General features: G+C 35.4%; 2 protein-coding genes across 3 annotated transcripts; both read left to right on the plus strand.

The window, feature by feature from the left end:
- Positions 1 to 16: 16 nt before the first annotated feature.
- Positions 17 to 10,196, plus strand: Papst2 (adenosine 3'-phospho 5'-phosphosulfate transporter 2). 2 transcript variants are annotated; one of them, XM_087352526.1, is made up of 7 exons: positions 17 to 438; positions 724 to 845; positions 1,541 to 1,803; positions 2,688 to 2,878; positions 3,587 to 3,768; positions 5,351 to 5,575; positions 10,116 to 10,196. In XM_087352526.1, exons 1-6 carry the CDS (start codon positions 256 to 258, stop codon positions 5,529 to 5,531), a joined length of 1,122 nt encoding a protein of 373 aa, XP_087208652.1. In that variant the 5' UTR covers positions 17 to 255; the 3' UTR covers positions 5,532 to 5,575; positions 10,116 to 10,196. The 2 variants fall into 2 exon arrangements, with proteins under 2 accessions (XP_087208652.1, XP_021923595.1); XM_022067903.2 differs by lacking the exon at positions 10,116 to 10,196 and adding an exon at positions 6,911 to 8,287.
- On the plus strand, positions 8,674 to 19,811 carry LOC110831655 (heat shock 70 kDa protein 14). The gene is made up of 10 exons (XM_022067896.2): positions 8,674 to 8,874; positions 10,116 to 10,196; positions 10,968 to 11,205; positions 13,361 to 13,559; positions 14,124 to 14,285; positions 15,381 to 15,639; positions 16,561 to 16,776; positions 18,667 to 18,828; positions 19,104 to 19,162; positions 19,668 to 19,811. Exons 1-10 carry the CDS (start codon positions 8,815 to 8,817, stop codon positions 19,738 to 19,740), a joined length of 1,509 nt encoding a protein of 502 aa, XP_021923588.2. The 5' UTR covers positions 8,674 to 8,814; the 3' UTR covers positions 19,741 to 19,811.
- Positions 19,812 to 25,274: the final 5,463 nt, after the last annotated feature.

Below are 25,274 nucleotides of genomic sequence, written 5' to 3' on the forward strand. Positions count from 1 at the left end.
CTACTACAAGAACTTATATTATTATACTATTAGGATACGTATGGTTTTACGTGCTGTATAGTAGGATTGATAGATGTCTCTGTTTTAATCTTTGCCCAGGAACATGATGATGTGTTATTAGTGTTGTGTTGGCATTAGAAGGTTTCATGATCAAAACATGAGGTTGATGTGGCGGTGATAATGCCTATGTTATTAATTGACTTGTCAAATTCTTAGAATTACGGGTTTTAAGTGTATGTTAGACAAATTAAGGAAATGAATCTTAATAATTTGGATGTGAAGGTACACGTTGGGGATGCAAATATCGATAAGAACGAGAAAATAAATTCGGAAGTTAAAATATTATTTTACGATATCAGCGATTTTAGACCAGTACCTCAATTTCTAATATGCAGCACTGGCGTTTTTGTGTTTTACTTGATGTATGGCTATATGCAGGTACAGTAATTATCTCTAGGGGGCTTTCAGTTCTCTGCATTGTTGTATTAGACATTGTGTGAGATAATATTCAACTAGTATTATATAATATTATATAATGGAATAACTCATTATGATATGTTTAAGAGGAATACAGATATTCTGAAAACTACTAAGTTGCCACTTGGGGTTGGTGTAATGGGAGATATAAATATTAGGACTGTTGAGGAACCAGCAAATTAATGTGTCTTCCAACTCTTGTGATTTAAGTCTAATTTAGTAATTGAATATTGATTTTCTTAACAGGAATTAATTTTTACTCTTGAGGGGTTCAAGCCATTTGGATGGTATCTAACACTGGTCCAGTTTGCATACTATTCGTTGTTTGGATATGTTGAGATGATGGGAAAGAAGGTATCATCAAGAATGTAAGTTGCATTGATTCAGTCACTGATGTAGAAAATCTTATGAACAGTAGCAAATTGGAAATGACTTTACCATGTAATTGAGTTTCTGTAGCATATACCCATATTACATTATCTACCACCAAACTTCTTAGAAAATGTGTTTTTAAGTTATGCTTTGTAGTCCTGACACAACCATAACATAAACTAAAATTAACCTAACCCAATCTGGCAGGACAAGAACTAAGTATTAATAGCTAGTCAGTGTTTTGTAGTTTTTTTACTTTTTATTTTTATTTGGAGTTTAGCCATCTAAACTTTACGTAGATATGCTATTATAGTAGGAATACTAGTTTCTAGTATATTAGATAAGTCAAGATAGCAGTAGATCTAATTTGAGATGCAGTTCAGAAATTGAATTGCAGCATGTAATTGGATAACATTTACCACATAACTGTATTGTTATTGAAGTGATCTACATTTTTACTAAGTATGTACCTTTCATGGGTTACCAGCTATCCTGATTGAGGTTATCTATGATTTTACCCAGTTTATAAATAAAATGCCAAGATCATACCTTGAAGTGGACCATGATTGCCTCCTTCCAAATTCTTACTCACCATTCATAATATTTTTTCATCTTAATCAATGCCATGTGACCTCTGTTGTTGAAATGGCATTGTTGATCTAGGACTTAATAATTTGTTTTGTGTGTGCAGGATTCCTTTGAAAACCTATCTGCTGCTAGCTCTCTTGACGCTTGGCACTATGGGATTCTCCAACTCTTCACTGGGTCATCTTAATTACCCCACACAGGTGATCTTCAAGTGCTGCAAACTCATTCCAGTGCTTGTAGGGGGCATCCTGATACAGCAGAAGCATTATGGCAGGCTTGATTTCCTGGCTGCGGGCTGCATGTGTCTGGGACTGACCCTCTTCACTCTTGCTGACAGTCATGTGTCACCAAACTTCAGTACAATAGGTATGTCATCCCCACTTCCTTTGTTTTTTGAGTGTTCTAACCAGCTGATAATCTGGGATTTAATTTCAGCATGTATTTTTAAAAAAATAAAATCTTAGGTTAGAAATCAACTATGCTGTTCATATAAATATTTGTTGCATCAGTAATTAATACCTAATTTAAAAGTAATTGTACAGGTAAAATCCTTTTGATTTGGTCCATCACTTTAAGGGAAGAACACAAATTGTCTGAGAACTTAGTACTGAGAAGAATATTTGGATATAATAGGAGGATAGACAGAATTGTGTATTGAAGAGCTACATGATTTATACCTTTCATGTATTATTGTTAGGAAGATTAACTAAAAAAAGATGATTAATAAGGGGTTGAGGAAATGAGAAATGCATATAAAATATTGGCCAAGAAACCTGAAGGGAATAGGCCACGTGAGAGTCCAATATATGAGTAAGGGGGTAATATAAAAATGGTTGTTAGAGAAATAGGGTGTGAAGGCATGGACTAGCTTGAATTAGCTCAGGGAAATGTAGAATGGTTGGCCATTGTAAACTTGGTACTTGTAATGAGCCTTTGAGTTCCTTAAAACCAGGAAATTTCTTGACAGACTGAACCCTAAGCCATGAAGTTTGCTAGTTACAAATCTGTTGATGATTTGACAGAAATTTGAGACTTTGGGGTAGTAAACCCACTCTGAATATAGCATGGGGTTCCAACATGAGAGGATGTGAACCAGACTTGTCTGAGCTGGACATATATACAGTAAGTCAGTCAACAGATTACAGCTGGGTGTGTGTGTGCGCGCGCGTGGGCGTACGTCTTTTGGGGATACCTGTGTATAAGATCTAAGTATATTGCAGTAATGAATCCAGTAATTTGTGTGTTTGCAGGTGTAATGATGATTTCAAGTGCATTGCTGTGTGATGCAGCAATCGGCAATGTTCAGGAGAAGTCGATGAAAGCATACAAAGCAACGAACACTGAGGTTGTCCTGTACTCGTACTCCATTGGATTTGTGTATCTGTTCCTCATCATGTTTGTCACTGGTGACCTTGGCAGAGGAATGGCATTCTGCTCCATGGTGGGTTTAGCCAACACGACGTTGCTGCGGTGATAAGTTGGTAATGTTTATAGTATGGCATTGAGCATTGTAACATTACTTTTTGATTCAGTGGCCATTTCTCATCCAAGTCTCTCCTGATTTACTACTAGATAGCTTTGGCAGTAAAAAATCAGGATTGAGTAGAAATTGTGTGTAGTCAGTGGGCTGGTCACTCACTACTCACAAACGCACACATCAAAATACCAAGGAAACCACCAAAAGGGGACCCTATGCTCTGGAAAAGAGTGATAGGAATAAAGGCTAGTGTTATGTGAAGAGTTCAAATTATGAAGTGCCTTATTATTTCTCTATCCTTGTGTTATTTACTCTTTAGGTAAAAATATTTTCCTCAACACTTTATTCCCAAGCACCCTCCATTTTTGTTGTTTCCTTAGAGAGAGAAATCAAGTTTGACAATCATATAAAATAGTAGGTAAAGTTATAATTTTTAATATTGTAGTCTTTAAAGTTTTGGATAGGAAATGGGAAGATAAATGATTATGAACTGAATGTTAATAATCCCAATACAGATAAAAATAACAAATTGGATTATAATCTGTATGTTTTGATTGACACATGATTGAATTGAAAGTGAACATTAGAATGCTTGTGTGTGAATGTGTTGCACCATGAGCAGATTATTGATTATGACCAATTTATTAGTTGAGTTTACAATCTGGTTTGCAGCATTTGTTGGAGACTTACGGGTACGGACTGATCTTTTCAGTGTCAGGGTACCTAGGGATACAAATTGTTTTGACTCTTGTGAAGACCTGTGGGGCCTTCACAGCTGCAACAGTCACCACGTGTCGCAAAGCTGTCTCTATCATCATCTCCTTCATGTTCTTCTCCAAGCCTTTTACATTCCAGTAAGTTTGAGCCTGAATACTTTCATTAACTTTCCATGTCGAGTTTATTTAAAGAAACTTTGTATTGTTATGTATTTCTATGGTAAGGTATATTTTTTATGATTTAAAATCCATTGATATTTAGCTTTAACTGATGAAAGATCTGTGACTTGCTTGCATTAATGAACTTTCAAACACTAATTAATTCAGATCACAAAGGCCATCACTTTTAAGTGAGCTGTCTTGTATGTAGCATGGAAGGTATCAACACATTTACTGTCGACACTGTTGGTACATATTTGGATTGAAAATGTGAGATTTATGAAGTTTAGAGTTTAAACAAGGACCAGTTGAGGGCTTTGGTTAATTTGGTGATGAACCTTCGGGTTCTGTAAGCCATCTAGTTAGTTAGTTAGGGTTTAGAGTATGGTGCAGTTAGTCAAATAGGATGGTTGTTGATATATGATAGTGCAGTAGGGAGTAGGATAGAGTGGAATTATATAGTGTTAAGTTTCATATAAAACTGCTAAGAGACAGAATATTAAAATTGGGGCATTGTTGATGGAATTCCTTCATGGTGTGTAGAAAAAGGGAAATACCAGTGTTAGAATAATACTTAAAAACCCTTTGGATCTGGTCTGACTATTATTTGCAAAAGCAGCTGATTGTTTCATTCAGTTTTAAATAACATTGTGATGAGACTATTTCATAATATGTAAGGATCTTCAGTCAGTGGTTTTGTAGAAACATTTGAATAATGAAAAGTCCCAACATTTTATAACAACTTAAATCTTGTATACTCATAAAAACAACCAGTATTGCATTCAGTTTTAAATAACTTTTTGTTGCTGATGCTTCCACATATATGTGGAGGGTCAGTCATTGCAAGTGTGAAGACATTTAGGTACTGAGTTTATTCAGGGTATTCAGAAAAAATCCCAAGATTGTAATGAAAGTTGATAATATCTTGAGTGTGCTTTCATCTGATTTATCTTTATTATTTATGAAAACAAGTGGTGTCCACACTTGTGAGTTACTGGTTTATGTCATGGATTAGAGTGAAGTAAATGGTAGAATGCAATTCAGTTGGCATACAGAAGTGGTGGGGTTGTGCAAAAGAGAGTTTGGGTTGGGACATTGTATGATGCAAATATTAGTTTGGTTCTGGGTAGCATAATAAAGAGTGATGTTATTTAATGTCTTTCAGTGGTATATGGTGGTATTATGGTATAATTCTACAGTGACAATTAATTAGTGTAAGTATACTAGAAATCTACTCCAAAGAGTTTTATATTTGCAGAGAATCCATTTTATTAATCCTTTTGTTGCTCAATTTATTGGTTACCTTTTTTCCTGAATAATATAGGATATACCTTTGTGCTCAAGAGTGTTGAAAATAAAGTGTTTCACATGGTTCTGTGATCTGTTAAAATACATGTATATTACGCACAATACAAAACTGATCTCTAAGTTTCAAACAGATTGGAATTTAGCAGGCATAGCAGGATCTAATTCATCAGCTTAATTGGTTTATTGGCACATAAAAGAGTGTGGCAGTGTTTTCTGCTAGTTAAAGCCGTAACAAATTGTTGTTATGTTGCAGGTATTTATGGTCTGGTTTGATCATTGTGGCTGGTATTTATCTGAACATTTATAGCAAGAATCAGAGTAAGATGGATTTGCAAAGTTTTATTAACAAGTTCCACAGATTTGTTCAACGGACTCTACTGAAGATTAAAGTTCCGAGTTACACTGTGGATAAAAATATGCTTTCTAATGTCTAGGAAGCACACACACATTGCTTGATCAACATTCCATTGGTGGGATTGTAAGTGTGAGAAAAGTATTAGATACTGTAGGATTTAACAGCATGTAGAGACAAAAAACTGTTAATGAATTCTTCGTAGGTTTGCTTTGCATTTCTTTGATGACTGCAGATCTGTGTCTGCATTAAATGAGATTAGTAGGTGATTGTGGATTTTGGTGGAAAGGATTGAGAAGGAAGTGGTGATGGCCTGTTTGAAGCTCTCAAGCTGTTTCAGCATCTCTGAACTGAGTGAGAGTGAAAGTTTATTATGATATGCAGTAAGTCAGAAGTGGGTCAGATAACAATGGTTGATTGGTATATTATCTGCAGAGTTATTTAGCATCAAATGAGATGACACAATAATTTTGTTTAGTGAACAGGAAAGGAAGGGGGTAAGATGTGGTTGTGTGGTCTGAAGTACTATCCTGACACTCACATGGAAGAACTATGAAAATAATGATAATATTGTTTTAGTAAAGAAAGCATCATGTGATAGGAAAACTGAAAGCAGGGATGTAATAATTCTGTAAGTTTTTTATAGTACCTTAAACAATGGTGTGTACCTCATGCCACATGTTACATCAAATGAAGTGTTTCACCATTTTACAATTTTTTGACTGTTTACAGACAAACTTTTCAAAAAATAATTTATTGACTTTGTAGTAGAGATGTTATCACTCCTGCTTGGTATTCTGGAGGTCTGAGGTTAAAATCTACCCGGAGGATGGATATCTTCACTGAGAATTCTTTTTGTGTTCCTTAGTCATCCCAGGCAAACACTTGGACATTACCTTAAATGAGGCCACTATCACTTCCTTATACATCCTTGCCAATGCATCACTCAAAAATTTCCCTATTCAGCATTAAATAGAACATGAACCACCCAACAGGACAAGTATGGCTAATTAGAGGTTTTGGGAAGTATATATGCTTTCATATACCTCAAGAATATCCAACATATTACCACTGCATGAAACTGTATTGTATTTTGGTAGTACATCCCAAAAAAGCAATGTTTGTGTGTGTGTTTGGATGAAATTATAGTAGCTTTGTAGTGGATGTTGTTCATAATATGACATAACAATGCAGATGTCAAGCAGAACAGAATACCAGGCAACAAGAAAAGTGGAGGATTTGGACACAGGTTGTTCACGCAATTATTATTATTATCCCATCTCTTCACCACTTTATGGGGTATGTACTTCTATGTACCCGAGACAGACCTTGTCCCTAAGGTACATAGGGCAGCAGCTATTTCTGGGATACATTTTGTTTTTAATATGTATTACATGTATTATATTATTTTATTTTACGACGGCGTCTTTCGAATGATGTATGACGTTCCCAAAATTGCAGTTTTCTGAAGTTCCCTGACGTCGTGTTCGCCTGGGATGTTGGCCAAATATTTCCTGAGCGACCTGGAGACAGTTCCTGTTGCCCCTATATTATTATTATTATTATTATAAGGAGGCATAACTGCTGTTTATCAGAAAAACAAGAGGAAACTGTATGTTTGCAAGGCAAATTATATCTACACAGCTTCCTGCATCAAGTAACTGGGCACAAAGAAGGAATCACAACTCATATGGGGCCAAACTCATCTATCCATTATTTCAAATTTGACTGTAGGTTGTGTGATTCATCTTGTAAAATAATTTTACTATTAATTTTAACTTAGTTTAACTTAATATCACTTCTCCACCTGCACTTGTGTGAAATTTGAGATAATACTCTTCTGTGAATAAATATTGTACAATTCAGATTTTGGTCTTCTTAGTTGTGGTACTGTTGCCATGTAGACCAAAATCTGAGTTCACACCACATTAACACCTCATATAAATAACAGTGTTTGCCTTGTAAGTGTTATTTGGGTTTGTGATGCTGTGTGGACTTGTATATCATCATTTCAGAGAAACATACTCTCTCTATCTTTAGGGGTTCAGTATTTTTCCTGAAACATCTGTATCCACTTCCAAGTCCTTACAACAACAGAACCCACAAAACTGCAGTGATGTCTTTACTGCCATATGACCCTCATATCTCACAATGCTATTTTATGTGGAAGTGTACGAAGGAAAGTTTATCTTGGATTCTCACCAATACTTGTTTATTTTTAAGTGTAACTAAGCAGGAATGTACAGTACAAAATTTACTTATAATGGAATTCTAAGGGACTTAAGTATTCATCTTTCAAAGAGATTTGCATTTAACAGGTACTGTAGCACAGTACATATTGAATGTCTTTTGTGCGATGTATATTACATGTCAGAAATTATGTACTCTACACTTACTGAGAAGTACATAAGTTTCATTTCTTTTAGTGAATTAAGTATTATGCACATTTTGCAGATTGTTGTGCTTAATGCTTTTCAGTTTGTGATGAATGGACATTCTCAAATGATTTTATAAAACAGTACATAATAAAATTACATGAACAGAAACAATATCATAGGCAAATATTTTCCATTGTACATTAATTCCCCATTATGACTTGTGTATTAATTGCTTTGTATTCATAATATGTAACTTGATATTGGTTTTTACTGCATACTCATAGGACCAGACAAATTCTCCAATAAAAGCAAATTTCTCTTTAATCCATGTTCTGTTTCACACAGGTTATACTGTATGTCATCAGTGACTATGAGACGTCATAATTCAAGCCAAATGTGTGAAACATGTCATAATATGAATACCAACACTTACTACAAATAAAATATAAATTCAAATATATGTATGTAGTTGTTACAGCTCTTTACATAATTACAATATTTAATGATTTCCAATTGAAGAAAATTATTGTACAGAATGGATGGAGTGAGATAAGAGAGATTCTTTCAATGCTGGCTTGAATTGATTGGCATGACTTAAGCTTTGATTGCTAGATGGAAGAGCACTGAAGTATCTTTATGATACCTAGTAAGATTAGCATACAGAGATCTTGTTATGTCGTGTGTGTATATTATGTTTGCAAGAATTTGACACTTCTGTAACGAACTGCAATTATAAGAGTATTTAAGTTCGGAACTAATTAACAGGTTTAGACACCAAAGGCTGCCATTATTGCAGTTTTTAATGTGGGGCTTAAAAATAGAAGCTGTGTTATTTTAAAGGCAGGCATTATTTAGTTTCATAATGACAAGAATTACGAAAATGCACCTGCCGACCTAATGCCATACTCTCTGGTGGTTGGTGTTTTCCCGGTCAAATGTCTTGTTTATGCAATTTTTCTTGATAGAAGTGTCCAGTGACCACAAAAAATGGCGGCTGTATTTGGAATTCACATTGGGAACACGTCAGCATGCCTGGCATTATTTAAGGTTTTTATTTGTTTAATGACGTAATTTATTAGTGGGAGTAATTAATAATGGATTAAATAATACTTTGGAGTATTTTTGAAGTTGTTGTGTCAGTTCAGATGGGACAAAATTGTTCTTGTCTATTTGTAGGTTATATTTGTTGTGTCACACGACATTCAGTACGAGGTTTATGGTTAATAAAATATTTTGTATCATTGGTAGCCTCAATATTATTTTTGTTCGTATCCTAGTTGGTTTGCGGCGTAGTTTACTTATTTATCCATTGTGGCCACTTTCTAGATTTTTCTGCTGTGCCGAGTGACAATGTATTTATGTTTAGAGAATGTTAAACGTTTCTTTGCAGGAGATTAAGTATATCGGTTGGAAAGACTTGAGTATGCGCTGTGTATGAATGTCAACTATATTAATGTGCTAATTGATTTGAACTGGTTTAGTATGCAGGCAAATGCAGAAATTTGTAGTACAAAGATGGACAATGCTAAAACATAATTCACTAGTTGAATCAGAAAAGAACACATAAAGAGTTTTGTGTTTTAAAAAATACAGAACTCATATCTCTTGACATGGAATTTACATCTACCATGGTTGTGATTTTAGTATGGTTTTGAAATAGTCAGCCTTACTTATTTTTTCAACATTGTCTTGGAGCGATTAAAGAAAACCAATAGATTTTTACAGTATGAGACCAGTTATTAAAAATCTTTTACCTGCAGGTTTATTTCCGCACTTGTAGTTTTGAAGTTCAAATAAACATGTTATTTTCTTGTTCGTTGATGTATTAGTAGTTTTGTATTTCTTCAGTACACTTTAATTTTGTGGTAAGTTGGATTACGTTATGTCACTGTAGTTTACTTCAAAGTACTGTTCTTTACATTTAATTTATAATGGATCTGGTGAATGTTGAACAAAAATATAAGACAAGTATGATAGTTACATCATGTGGGTGCATGCTAAAGAGGTTTAGCTGCTTGGTCATTGTGATGTATAGTTTTGTGAAGCTGTAAAATATTATATCAGGACAGCCAACCCTGGTATTTGATCTGTGCAACTTCTCACCAAGAGGGTGTTCTGAGATAATTGTATGTGATACTAAAATATTCTACTGCCTTTGAAAGACAGCCTGTACCAGCTTCAGTCCAGCATTTATGAAGTTTACAAACATATCTTCCTGGTGAACTGAAGTGGTTTGAATGTACTAATAATAATTAAACCTTCTAAAATTTTTATTATTTTCTGTGTAGGATTCTAAAATTGAGGTGATTGCAAATGATTCTGGAGACCGAGTGACGCCTGCAGTGGTGGCATTTAATGAATCAGAAATGGTAAGTCTGATGTTTGTGCTGCTCTGCACAGAATTTGATGTACCAGTATTATGGTAAAATGCAGCCACAGGAAGCAATTGTCCGTCAGGCTTCAACCTTCCCCTGTGCATAAGGAGCCCAGAAAATTCATGTTCTGAAGTGTGAAAAGTGTATGTGGACCTACATAAATCTTTATCCTCTGATGATTTGGCTGAAGCAAGTTTGAACTTAATGCCATCTTTAAAATGGTGTTACTAAATTTCTACATCATTTTGGTTTGTATTAAAGATAAAATGTTGGGAGTTTGTTTATTGTTAATTATGTTCAGGTAGTTAATGTTCTTCCTTTGCGATGTTCCATGTAGTGAATAAGTATTTAGTTTCTTCCACCTGTCTTTATTGTTGTTGTTGCTCTTGATGGTACATCCTTTGAATATTCATAAGGATGTAATTTTTGAATTCTACTAACATTTTTGTTCTTATGTACTCAGGTTTCATGTCCAGTGTCATAAATGCCACTTTATAACATTTTAGTTTTGTCCCTTTTCTAAGTTTTGCTTTAATGCTCTTTTCTATGATCATTCTTTTTGTGTAATATATTGTTCAGAATTTTTTCTCAGACATGCTCAACTGCTTTTCTCCTATCAGAATGAGGAACTAAGTTTCAGACTCATTTTAAATAGGAGGTAAAATTGTGGTGTTATGTATCATGATCTTTAAGTTTCTAAAAATAGTACAGGACAGTTATATGAGCATGGCAATGTTTCAGATGTCCTAATTGTGTAATTTGCAGATTGTTGGGTTGGCTGCAAAGTCTGGCCTTGCAAGGAATGGACCCTCAACTGTAATACACAACAAGAAGCTACTGAATGAGAAAATAGAAGAGACTGAACTTGAGGAGATGGTGAATGCAAGTGCATGTAAGATGAAGCATGAAGAAGGATCTGTGAGATATGAGATAAAGAGGGGGGACAAGCTGTGCAGTTTTACGCCCGAAGATGTGGCCGTCTGCATCTTTAAGAAAATGTATGGTAAGTAGCATCTTCAGAATAATATGGCGTTACCTTTCCTTTAATGCTTTGAGCCCGCAGATTGTACCAGTATTGTCTGTTTACCAAGATGCTGGAAGACTTATTAGTGCAATCATGATTTGAAAGAAGTGCAGGACAAAAACTAACTGCATTACTGTCATGAATTTTTTGCTTTTCTGTATCTCACAACATCTTTAAGTAGCTGTAACCCGTAAGTGTTTCTGAATCACTGCATTCTTGTACCGCCTGTAGTCTGTCACTGTTTAAATTTGTTGCAAGTCGCTCTGTTTCACAACTTGTATAGTTATCTTCACTGTGTGATCTTACAACCATGGTCATGGGAGTGTGTGATAGATTGTTGCAGTTCTTGATGTAAGAATAGATTTTACCATGTGGGTGGTTATACCACCTGATGTTCAAGTAATGTGGAGTTGTGTTTTTTAGATTGTTTGATGTGAACTGTAGTACAAATCTGTAATCCATAACTGAAGTTGCAGTTACAGTTGATACAGATTTGTAATGTGAGTGTATTATGATAGGAATGCTAATTCCACAGTGGTGCCATGTTCATAATTTTTAACAAAAACAAAATATTGTTCCCACATCATTAGATTCTTAAATGTCAAGGTTAGGAACTCAGTATTATATTTACAAGACATTTTTTACAATTTTCTAACAGCTTATGTGCCCAATACATGAATCTTTCAATGGCATGGCAGTCATGTGACATTTACATGTAATATAATAATTTTATTCACCGTCTTTACACAAGCTTATAGATTGTTAAAATCACATAAAATTATAACATTTCTTCATTTGATATTGTTACATTTTAAAATGACGACATGTTTCGATGTTCATCCCATCATCGTCAGGTCTATCAATTAAAATCTAAAATCTGTTGCACTTGCTGCCCTGCGTATACTGATTTGTTCTACCCATTAGATTTTATTTGTTTAACCTTCAGGCTTCTTCCATTAAATTTGGAGGCTGCGTCTAGATGCCTTAAATCTGCAAAATCAATTTTAATTTTCATATCGTGATTCGGGATAATGACATAGGAAATGGAATAATTTTAAAGAATTATTACGCAATATATCGTAATACAAGCAAAAGAAAAGTAATCACAAAATATTTAAAGTATTATAACATACCGGGTTGTGTGTGATGTGCGTGTCCGATATTACGGAACGGTAGACTGCAACTAAGCTGTGTGTATCGTGTGTGGCTATATATATTAAGTGAAAGTTGTTCAGGGGGTTGGGTCGATGGACTGTAGAATATTAAAGATCGGATTGTTTGTGTAGATGTTACTGTCGTTTAATGCAAGATTTTGTTTATGTGTTCTTTGTATATGATATTTTTCTATGGTGTCTCTATGTATATATATATATAGCCACACACGATACACACAGCTTAGTTGCAGTCTACCGTTCCGTAATATCGGACACGCACATCACACACAACCCGGTATGTTATAATACTTTAAATATTTTGTGATTACTTTTCTTTTGCTTGTATTACGATATATTGCGTAATAATTCTTTAAAATTATTCCATTTCCTATGTCATTATCCCGAATCACGATATGAAAATTAAAATTGATTTTGCAGATTTAAGGCATCTAGACGCAGCCTCCAAATTTAATGGAAGAAGCCTGAAGGTTAAACAAATAAAATCTAATGGGTAGAACAAATCAGTATACGCAGGGCAGCAAGTGCAACAGATTTTAGATTTTAATTGATAGACCTGACGATGATGGGATGAACATCGAAACATGTCGTCATTTTAAAATGTAACAATATCAAATGAAGAAATGTTATAATTTTATGTGATTTTAACAATCTATAAGCTTGTGTAAAGACGGTGAATAAAATTATTATATTGAAGAACACAAGCATGACGCAATTAAGATATAAAAAAAAAAAAAATTACATGTAACTTCAGATTATTCATATTGGAGGGTAACACTACACAAACCAACAAGAATGTATTTTTACAGCTCAGGGAGTAAAGGTGATTGACACAGCAGCTGGAGATATTTATTCTTTCATGTGAACTATTTCCAAATTTCACAGTATATGTTAATGCAACAGTAGGATTTAGTAAACCTCTGTCATTTTATTTTTATTGTTAAAGCAAAGTTATGTTTTAGATATTGCAAGCAGTGCTGTACGCTCAGAGGCAGATTTGCGAGCAGTGCTGGCAATCCCCTTGCACTTCCAGCAGAACAGTCGTCAGACAGTGATGCGGTCAGCTGAGGAGGCGGGCTTTGAGGTTCTGCAAGTGATCAGTGAACCATCGGCTGCTGTCCTTGCTTATGGAGTGGGGTTGTCCAACTTGGATGAGGAACAGTATGTGATCAGCATATACAGTTTCTCTGTTAGTTAATACATTGGTGTCTGAGTGATATCTTATAACAAAACTTTTTTCTAGTTACTGTACCAGAGTGATTCCAGGGGAAGTAACAGATTTCCAGTGTTAAAAGTAATGGTCAGGATATTCAGGTTAATGTGTCTGAAATAATAATTTAAGAACTGCAAGAAGGTAGCACCATATATATTGAGGTGCTGTTTGATAGCGAAAACATATCAGTCTGTTATTAATTTACATTTCATGTTATTAAACATTTTGAAACATAGTTGAATAATATACAGCTGCATAGTTTAAATGACGTACAAATACAGCATGTCCATAAAACTAATTAGGTTCCTCGTTTATTTCAATTTAAAATATAATTTCAGAATCTTTGCTAGGAATTTATCTAGTCACAGTCTCCGTGAGTTTCTTGAGAATGTTTGTGAGCCAGTATACGTATTACGTTGAATGCAGTCCTGCATTAGATATGTTTTAAACGTCAATGTTGTCTTGTGTCTGAGTAGACAAGATGGCATATGCTGTGAAAATTTTGGTTGCAGTCATTGCCTGGTGTACCGGCTGGGTGGTGAGACACTGGATGTGACGGTGGTTCAGGTCAGTGCTGGCATGTACACCATATCTGGGACTGTGCACAAATCAAACCTGGGAGGCAACACATTCACGAGGATACTTGCTGACTATCTTGCAGGCGAATTCAGACAGTAAGGAAGCATTACTGGTCTAGTATAAAGTTGTGTTTGTTTGAAATAATGTAATATTAATTATGTTAGGCTACATTTTACCCGTTATTTTGTCACAATATTAGAAGTGCAGTAAAACTTACTTGTTATAAAATACCAAGGGACAAGAACATATTTAAATTTTTAACAGTTTTTCTTAACATGGATGTTTGATTTCAGAGAAACATATTGCACAGTACATAGCACATGTATTTATGATACAATTAAAAGTCAAGAATTCATGATGAGAATATACAATATACTATTACTGGGCAGCACATGTTTTTAGTTGTCTTTCTTATTTTCTTCCTTTTCTTCTTTCTTTCCCAGCATTTTCTTGCTCATATAATCCATTCTGCTATTCTGCACATATTCTTTTGTAAGTTGGGTTTAATTATTTTTTTATTTTTGAAAGAAATGTCTTTTCCAAGTAACAGAAAATAATAAATATTCATACTGTCTGTTTTCCATATTTGTAGTTTATTTCCTGATATGTGTTAAACACATTCTTATTGGTTGGGCCCATAGACATGGGGCCAGAAACATTTTTTGGCAGGCAGGTTTTGGTTTCCTCTTTACTGTATCTTAATGGTTCAGTTAACATATCAAGGTTCAGGTAAGATAACCTTGCACAATGACATTATTTGTAGGCAAAAGAAGAATCGTTTTGTGAGAGGAAGTCAGAGTCTTAAATGTATTTGTAATTAAGGATGAACCCAAAATTGGGGGGGGGGGATTTTCTGTCCTGTCTTTCCATTATTTCTCTAAGACTTCTTAGGATTATGCATGTGTACATGTGTTCACTAAATTTGCTTTGGTCAGTTGCAGATCTGCTGACAGATTTTTCAAAGTTTACCAGGAATAATGCCTCATAATAGGCCATGACATCTTTCTTTGATGTCCTTTCCAAATCATCCCTTACAATAAACCTACCATTAGTTTATGTATAACCTTATGCAGTTCGAAGAAGTGTCATGAAATATCACAAGAATTAATCAGTTGCATGTAGAAATATGAAATACCATGAGTTTGCAGGATTCAGGAAAGAGTTGGTACATTTTCTATTGTCATCTGCAGTCGTTGGAAGTTGGATCCACAGGAGAGTCGTCGCTCAATGGTGAAACTGCGTAGTACTGCTGAGACCTGCAAACATATACTTTCAACAGTGAGCACTGCACATTGCTTTGTGGAATCACTTTGTGAAGGTGTTGACTTCAGTTACAACATTACACGGGCTCGCTTTGAGAACCTTATCACATCCCATCTTTCTGAGTACATGCAGCCAGTACATGAAGTGTTAAAGAAGTCTGGACTTAGTAGCAAACTTATTACCAAGGTAGGTGACAGTCTAAGTGTAGAAGGTTTGAAGCAGGTGTTCATTATACTAACTACATTTCTTCTTTGTGTCTTATTTTAATTAAGAAAATTTTATCAAAATCGAAGGTTTTATGTGTTTTATGTTGAACATTGTTGTCTTAGATACATTTTTTCTTCTCTTCAGATATTTGGTTGTCTTTATTCTGACAAATTTATTACTCTTTTATTTTAATATTAGTGGCGATTGTTTGCGATCAGCTGAGGACCTCGTGAATATTAAGCTAGAATGCTAACCAATATACCAGTGGCACAAAAGTTAAAGATGGTGATACCCATGATGATGACAAAGGCAGCATTTTGTAGTGTAAATATCTTAAAACACTTTTTATCACAATTTCTCTTAGTGGCCTTTCCAAAGGGTGACTATTTTTTGTCCAGGAAGTTCCAGTGTAGTGCAGTTTAAATACCCTACATTAATGCAAATCATCCTTCATGTCGAGCATTCTTTTCTCACAAACGAGATCCAGGGTGCGTTCATGGTCATGTTAAAATTAAGTCTTGTGTGTGGAGATGCCACAGACAGGATAATTTAAAGATGGCTGTTTTATGGGTTGTAGCACTGTGTAGCCTGGTATAGGATTACCAACATTTCAGAGGTACTTGCTGCCTCCATCATCGGGACAATCATCCTGAAGACAGAAAGTACCTCTGAAACATCTGTAAACTTTTACCAGACTACACGGCACTACAACCCAGAAGACAGCCTTCTTCATACTTGCCACCATAAGAACATCAAATCCTACAAAGATAGTTTAAGTTGGATTTTGAATTATTTAAGGTGCTGACAGTCATGAAGAACTGATGCAGCTGAGCTGAAGATAAACCCATTAATTATTCCTTTGTCGTTGATACTGAATTTTCTGTTGTGAAATGTGTGCAGTTGATTCTGAGTGGTGGAGCCATGAAGATGCCCAAGCTGCAGCAGGCAGTGGGGGATCTCTTCCCTGAGTCTGAGGTATTGAGTGGGATCTCTCCTGATGAAGTGATTGCAACAGGTGCAGCCAGGCAGGGCAGCTACCTTGCACGTCCGTTTGATCCAGACTGTGAACATCTTGCCATAGAAGTTCCTGCTGTTTCCAAGCCTATATGTGTTAAGGTAAGCCTGAACATGGAAGCTGTCATATTTGCATTAAAACTTCTTTGCAGGAGATATATAAAATGAGAGTATATCTCTTGATCATGTTGGCTGTTCTTCTTATTTTTTCTTTAAACTCAACAGAGTTTGATGAATTCTGATATTTGAGGGTCAACATGAGAAGCTGTAAGGTGATTTCAATTTGTTCCTTGTTTGTTTGCTGTAACCCTTAATTTCTGCGAAACACAGATCAAATCATCATATTTATCATAACTAATTTGACTCGGTATTAAAACAGGGAAGGAATTTACTTTTACATGAATTCAAGTTTTGAGAATGAGAACTGTCTTATATTCAGGTAAGAACAATTAACATTTCTCAAAACGTTAGGGCCAGAACACAAAATGTATTATTGGACATAAAGGATCTGTATGTAAGGCATACTTGTGAACAGTATAAAAATGACTAGGGAAATGATAAAACAAAATAAAGGGAACAGCAGAATATGTTAGAAATATTACAAGTTCAACAGATAATGTTAAATGAGAATTCTTTTCAGTATGAGGGCAAATTTTATGAACAGTGGTAAGGAATAGCTATAGATTTTCCCAATTCATGTACTGTTCCAAAAAATTTCTTTCAAGTTTTGGAGTGAAAACTACTGAACATGTAATAGAAGAATTATTATTAAGTTTTATAATAAATAAAGTCCAGTGATAACTATGTGTACCACATACTGTACCATACAATAACTCACTGATTCTCCAAAACTGACAACAGTTATTTTCTTAAACAGCATTAACCATTTGGTATTTGTAATAGAGATGCATTGTTTTCTTGTAGTAAAAACGGAATTTTTAAGTTATTTCGGTAGGCTTCTGCTTTGAAGGGTTAACGATCTAGTATGAAAAAGGTGATGGCATAGAAGGTATAGAATTTGATTCTATAACTTTTATAAAAAAAATACAATACTTTAGAAAGTAGTATGTGTAACAAGTTTTATGTGGATTCTGTGGCTTGCTGTGGAGATTAAAGTGGTCTCTGAAGATGGCCTTTACAGACTGAAACATTAAAATTTCAGGTGTAGGTAATGAAAATTGTGTATGATGGCTTAATATTGAATTAGATACAGTGATATAGAACACAGAAATAATTTTATTAAGATTTATTAATTTTATTTGAGAGTTTTAAACATGGTTTGTATTTAATGAAAGCATTTGAAAACTGATGGTGCTTAAAACGTTTCCTTCAGTTTTTTATGATAAGTAACACAGATGGGACTAACCAAGCAGATTGCTGTGGCAGCACACATTGACATCTATTTGGGAAGTACCTGAATCATATCTTGGGCAATCTGTTGACTATCCTGGCTTAAGTTTCCTTGTAATTTTCCTCACTCTCAATGCAATTCTTAAGAGTACCTTCAAATATGCATGAGCCGGGATAGCTCAGTCAGTATAGTAACTAGCTACGGGCTGGACGACCGGGGTTCGATCCCCGACGGGGGCAGAGGATTTTTCCTCTAGCCTCTGCGTCCAGACCGGCTCTGGGGCCCACCCAGCCTCCTCTACAATGGGTACCGGGGTCCTTTCCTGGGGGTAAAGCCGGCTGGGGCGTGATGCTGACCACTCACCCCCATCTAGTGCCGAGGTCAAGGAAGAGAGGAGCTATACCTCCACTCACCCCAAACGCCTACATGGTGTATAGTGGGACAAACTTTACTTTACTTTTACCTTCAAATATGCAGACTGTCTTTTTCCAAGTCCTCACCTGCACACAATCCACGCTTATCTTTGAATCACATTCATTGCTATTTAACCCTTGCAGGTGAAACATTGCCATCAAATTACATAACAATAAATCAAAAGATACTAGTAAATAATGTATTTTATGGTGTTGGTTTAATTTTAGGTGTCTGAAGAAATAGGACTCAAGTGCATTATTCCAGCGCTGACGCCTGTCCCAGTAAAGCGCATACAGACACACACCATCACATCAGAGCAGTCAGATGTTACAGTGGAACTGTATGAGACTGACGGGAACTCTTGTGGAGCGCCACTTCTGTTTGGCAAGGTGACCATTGCTATTGTGATACCTATAGACATACAACTTAAATCTGCTAGCCCCTTATGGAATTCCACTCTCCCATTATCTTTCAGTATGCTTCATACAGATATTTTTGTACTTATTACTATTCACTGTTAATGCACCTGGTGAGGGTGCAACTGTTTCTGGAATCCTGGTGTGAAGCACACTTGCTTCATATTTGGGAGACTTTTCAGATGCAGATGAATTATGTGTGATAATCTAAATTTCTTTGCAACGTAATATTTTGTTTCCTATTTCAGGTCCATTTGTTTGATATTGTAGGGCCAACAAAGATCAGTATAGAGGTGAGCCTAAACAGGTAAGTTTTATTGACATCTCAGCATAAATATGGTAGCTTGTTTGCTGATCTGATGGAAAATAAATATAGATTTGATCTAGGGTGATGCATCTTTAATTTGATATTGGATTATTTGAAATACTGTAAATTAAAATTTGTAGTTTCTCAATCAATTTTGTATTGCCATCTCGGTCTCATTTTCAAGGCTGAAGGCCCTTGAAATTTTGGCAGAGTTTAACCAAGTGACATGGCTGCTGGCCCAAGAAGATTTGATTAATGGTTTAATGCAATTTATAATAAAACATTTCAACGCCTCCAACACTTTTCCATGCTACACACAATTTGTCTTGAATTGTCAGGTTTTTGGACCTTGCCCATCGTGTGATGTTATAAAACACATTTTGAGAACTTGATCTGTCCTTGTCCTCAGTTATAGTGAAGGGAGCACCTGCTCCGTGGGATCCGTTAGAATGAGCTAATCCCAATCCATTCGTCTTGCTTAGAGATATTGGCTCTTTTGTTGCAGTGTTGGTGGGATGCATGTTATAGTCACGGATCACAAGAGCCAGAAGAAACAAACATGGAAGCTGGAGGTGTGATGGTATGAGCTTTAGGTTGCATGTATGTAATTGTGTTGTTGGTTGTAAGCAATAAATAATTTTTTTACATATGGTTAGCAGTTATGAGATTGGGAGTCTGTTGCTTTGAGATGGCTGGATCCTGCAGAGTCTGTGATATTATCAACGTATACATAATAGGGCTTGAAGTAAATAGGGTGGGTAAAATGTCATATGTTGCATATTTATTGAAAGATAAATATTCCCAATAGAAGAGGATACAGTCTTAGTGATGTAAGTAGCATTAGACATGGTGTGGAGGAAATGCGTCTAACCAACATATGAATGAAGTTTTAATCAAGTTTTTGTATATTATTTTTACAAAAAGAGTGCATAACAGCTTGGTTGCATTAGTCTACATTTTTTACTCCATAACTGCTGGAGAGATTTCAGTGGATTTTGGTATTAGGAATCAACATCGTTAGTTACCATATGAATTTAATTGTGATGTGTACTTTATTCTTTAATTTAACTTTATTAAATTTCTCGAATGGTTCATCATTTAAAATAATATTTCTTTTCATAAAGTATAGGTCTCATCAAAGCCTATAACTTTTATTTATACATTTTTTGACATGGCGAATATTTAATAGGATAGAAAGAACATAATTATTTTCCACTTTTGAGTGTTGTATGTGTAATGTGATCAGCTTTGCAGCAATAGATTTGTGTTTGAAATGTATGGCTGTCAAGGTCAGTGAAGTGTGCAAAATTTTAATCACTTGTGCCCTTGTAGCTTTGTGTCTGAACTTCCTTTCCAGTTCTATATTCAAAAAGTTTCAACTGCAATTATAACGTATTCAAGTGAGTGGTCATTTTTATGCTGCTGCTTCCAGAAAAAGAAACCACATTACCCACTGAAAAGAGGCTGGATGAGGCTGACAGACAGCTGCTGTGTATACAGTGAAGCAGGGCAGAACATTCATGTTAACCGTGTTGGCTCAGCTGACAAGGTTGTGGTTAGTTCTGCTGTGTTCTGGTGTTTGGAGTATCTCTGAACCATGTAAGCAAGATAAGACTTTATTTTTTAAAGTGTAAGCCAGGGTAATATGGTTAACATGAATGCTGCGCCCCTGGAATGAAGATTTCTTCTCGAAAGTCTAACCCTGGTTGTCCAGCTCCTACTCTCCACATTTATGTTTATCAGTTTATCAACTAGCTGCAAATTACTGAATGTGTTAATAGTGCAAACCATGATGCAGCAATGAGGTTTGACATGGATGACCAGAGTTTGATGCCGGCTATGGATATTGGAATGACATGCTCACAACTGAAGGTTGCAAAAATGCACTTTTTAGTGTCTTTCTTTCTGTCTGTCCACTTGTGGTAACTTGAGAACCACTGAATGGATTTTCATGAAACCTGATACTTTGACTTACTAATATTTGTCAGCTTATTCCAGTTTTGATTAAAAAGAGACAACAAAGCTTGGTTGATGGCCTACATGTATTTTTGAGTAAAAATGACTGCACACTGCACAACCATGTAGGGAGTTCTCCTTTATGACATCATTCATCCAGATGGTGCCATACACTCTGCTCCCGATCTGCCATAGTTACTTGACTTTAGACATCTGATATCAGTGGTGCTGTTCATGATCGTCAGATTCTGGCAGGATTGTTAGGATGTGTATGTATTTCCTAACTTGATCTCTTTTTCGTCACATCTAAGATAGATCTACCTATCCAGTCATTACCAAGGGTTCTTCCCCACCGGAATAGGTGGCAAAGTATAAAAAAAGCTAACCGCTCATCATTGTATAATACCAAAGAAAGAACTTGTGGAGCTTTGCCTTCAGGCCTGCTGTATGTCTTCCTGACATGATGTTAAATCTTGGGTGAGCTGGCTGGAGAATGATCCTAACTGCTGATGTCCATCTAGTGCTGAAGTTATGCCTTCATGACCACATTTCATAATCATACTCTTGCATGTTATCAGGTGGAAAATGCCAGTGGGGCAGTTAGTTTCACTAGTGATATAATGGAATGTTTATCTTGTCCATCAATTAGTATGAGTTGCAGAAGTGACTCCTGACTACTTATTTAGCGAGGCTGGTGTTTTTGTGGTGTCCAACTAATTGTCTGCCGATTAGCACCAACTGGGGCCTTCCTGTCAACCCAGTTATGCCACTAATTAAGATGTACTGAGAATTTCCAAAAGCAACTTTTCTGTTTTACATCCACATTTGTCTCAATATTCATTTGTTGCACATAAAGGTCTGATACTGACAGCTAATTAACAGCAGAGAAACTTGCGTAAATGCTATTTATATCATTCACAAATCTAATAAACAATAGAGATGTTACACTGAGTAGATTGATGTATGTAGCATACATGGGAGAGATGAGAAATGTATTAAGAATTGTCAAGTGAAAACCTGAAAGGAAGAGACTTTTGGGAGAACTAGATATAGAGGGGAGGATAATATTAAGATGGATCTTAAGGTAATATGAGTGACAATATGGACTGGGTTCTTTGATTCACTTGCTAGCTCTTTTTATGTGGTAGTGAACCTTTTGGTTTCATAAGGCAAGGAATTACTGAACTAGCAGGGTCACAATTGAGTTTCTCATGGAGAACTCTGCTATTTGAAGTTTGTTATAAGTAGACTGATTATGAACATCAATTAAATGTAAAAGTTGATCTGTCCCCCAACTAGGTCCATTAAGATCAAGTTCTGGTCCAGGAGTGGGGGAGGCAAGAATGTTACAGACTTTCTCGTGGTGGATGATTTTCATAGTATAAAGAACTCTGCAATCGTCATGTGTATTGAACTCTTCAGCATTGTGCTCACGGTTCTGAGGACTTATAAAAATAAATAAGTGGGAAACTGTATCCAAATTTTCCAATTGTGTTCTTTGCGGATTTTCATTCCTCATTCACCATGATCAGATAGCCCATGTAAAGCATAAATCTCTAAGGAAGAAGATTCACCTTGATTTTTATTTGCTGCAAATATAAACTTATTGTTGCAAAGCTTATCATACTACACTTGCATATACTCACATTATTTTCCTTTGTACATGTACATCATACCAAAAATGTAAAATGAACTCTTAAATCTTAATGCGTGAATCTGAGTTTATGTGTATATTTTGTGTGGTTTATGCTAAGAATGCTGAAAGAGGAAATCTGCAACCACATTGTTACTATGTATGATTGAAAATTACCTTGAAATATTTCCACTGGTTTAACAGAAAGTTCAGATAAACAGTAGGAAGTATCCTTTAGCATTGCTGTGATTAGAATCATGTTGCTACAAATTACACAACCATTGAGTGTAATTAATACATCCTTCATAGGAGTGATTGTCAATCATGCAATGTTCCCATGACAGCCAGTACTCAGGTACAAACCCAATCTGCATAAAGAATTCTGGTGGGGAAACTCCTTAACAAGTAGCCATGAGATTGAGGATTGAGGGACGACGGTATGAACTGGATTAAACTTGTTTCCAATATCATATCCAATAGCAACTACGTTCATCTTTTAGGTTGTACTACCAGATAGTTATTTAGCCAGCTTAGTAACTGCTTGTGGATTAAATGACAAGTTTTTTCTTTTAACAGTCAGAGATGGGTTTTTCTCTTTAGTCATATTCTGACTGACTTTAATTTTCTTGCAGCCACTTGTACGCTACTTGATCGAACAGTGACAGTATTTAATTTTAAGCAAATAATTAATAAAAAATAGCAACTCAACAATGAAAAAGACACCTCTGAGGAATATGCGAATCTCTTTAAATAAACTGGCTTGAAATTTCAATCATTTGTCGCCATTTATAAATCTCGTTGTCATTTAGTGTATAATATAGGCCACTTGTAAATGTTGAATAATTTAGGTCCTATCAGACTGTTTTTGTGGACTCCTGCCTGAAAAGGACATATACTAGACTGAATTTCATGGACTACCCCAAAAGCTTTATTGTTGAGGTAGTGTTTAGCGTACTTTCCTTTACTTTAAAAAGAAGTTCACCATGCTGTTTGCGTGCGTGTGTGTGTTCCCTTTCAACTTTTGAAACATTTGGAGATTTTTATGAAATTTTGTGCTGCCACCCCAACCTAGTATTTTTTGATTTACTACATTCACTAGTCTAATAAGAACACAGCAGGGGTGGATTTGATATCAACAGAACTTCGTTAATACTGGACTCAGAAATTGTGCATGGTAACAGATCTTTGAAAAATTACAGTTTTGTGTTCTTTTTTTTTGTAGAATGTGAAACAAGAACATGCCAGCCGTGCTAAATTTGTATTTACCGTTTAGTTTGGCAGTGATAACTAGGGTTTGGATGTTCATGACCTAAAAAACCCGAGAAATATGCATGAAAATATGCCCCCCAAAATAGCGAAATATGACCCAAAAAAGGCAAAATATGACCTAATTTGTTATGAAAAAATATTCGCTAAAATTTAAAAAAAACGTTTTGTATTTCATTCATGCTATTTATTTACATATACATGTACAACTATTACATTACTTGATTTCCTTGCAATTTTAATCAAAAACCTCAGACTCTTTAAGTTGTAAATGTCTCATTTTGGATCAGCATCAGATGTTGAGTATACGTGCTCCTATAAAAATAAGATAAATTTTAAGAAAGTGCCTTTCATGCATTTCAAATTCATTAATTACAAATGAATAAATAAATAAACAAAATTGAAAATATTAAGTACCTTTCTTCATTCTCCTTTATGGCATCATTACAATATATAACGATTTGCATTTTCAAGATCTCATATGAAAATCTTAGATTGTCGCACAATATGGTCTTGTAACTTGAGACATCACAAATATTTCATGGCGTTATCGAAAATTACAGCGAAAGAGGAGTGGTTTACTGTATCAAGAAAGAATAAGTCACCAGGGCGATTAGCAAAGAGTGTGCCAATAACGACATTTGCTAGATTCTGCCGCAGACATCCGTTGTTTCATCAACTGAAACCCAAATCTTATTTTCGCCCACAGTACATGTAATTCTTTTCATAACAGGCATCAGTCATGTATTTCTCCAAGGAAAATTTGAAGTGCTCATTGTTCACTTTTTTCAGTTGGCAGACACCATCATTTCGTATAGGAATTCACTGTAAGTGTCTGAGAAATGTAGTAACAAGTAAAAGTTTGTACTCAAAATATAAATTTTATCCTCAAAATGTAACCGAAATATGCATGTCACTACAAATATGACCAAACACATAAAAATGACCTAAATATGTATTTATATGCAAAATAAAAACAGCTTAATTGTGATTAGAATGACCTAATTAGTGTTTAATTTTAGTTTAGAATGAAAATAGAAGCCCCAATAAAAAATATGACGTCATGAACATCCGAACCCTAGTGAGTTATGTATGTTTTCCCAGTTCAGCCTACATGCTGCCCCCATTTAATCCATTTGATTGAATCGCCCTAGGCTAGCTGTACATGTCATTATGCTGCTTCTGTTACTTCCTCTCGCTTTGGTCCAAATATTCTCCTCAGCAGTTGTTTAATTCGTGAGTAGGGTGTGTGTGACA

The sequence above is a fragment of the Zootermopsis nevadensis genome, unplaced genomic scaffold, assembly GCF_977971745.1.
Source record: "Zootermopsis nevadensis isolate Lab colony 2312 unplaced genomic scaffold, Znev_1.0 Znev_ptg000021l, whole genome shotgun sequence".
Lineage (NCBI taxonomy): Eukaryota > Metazoa > Arthropoda > Insecta > Blattodea > Termopsidae > Zootermopsis > Zootermopsis nevadensis.

Excerpts from the sequence above, each read along its gene's own strand:
- Papst2 (XM_087352526.1), top strand. The coding sequence starts at position 256 with ATGAATCTTAATAATTTGGATGTGAAGGTACACGTTGGGGATGCAAAT. Across the intron at positions 439-723 it reads TGATGTATGGCTATATGCAG|GAATTAATTTTTACTCTTGA; the intron begins GTACAGTAATTA and ends TTTTCTTAACAG. Across the intron at positions 1,804-2,687 it reads ACCAAACTTCAGTACAATAG|GTGTAATGATGATTTCAAGT; the intron begins GTATGTCATCCC and ends GTGTGTTTGCAG.
- LOC110831655 (XM_022067896.2), top strand. The coding sequence starts at position 8,815 with ATGGCGGCTGTATTTGGAATTCACATTGGGAACACGTCAGCATGCCTG. Across the intron at positions 8,875-10,115 it reads CATGCCTGGCATTATTTAAG|GATTCTAAAATTGAGGTGAT; the intron begins GTTTTTATTTGT and ends TTTTCTGTGTAG. Across the intron at positions 19,163-19,667 it reads ATAGAGGTGAGCCTAAACAG|TGTTGGTGGGATGCATGTTA; the intron begins GTAAGTTTTATT and ends CTTTTGTTGCAG.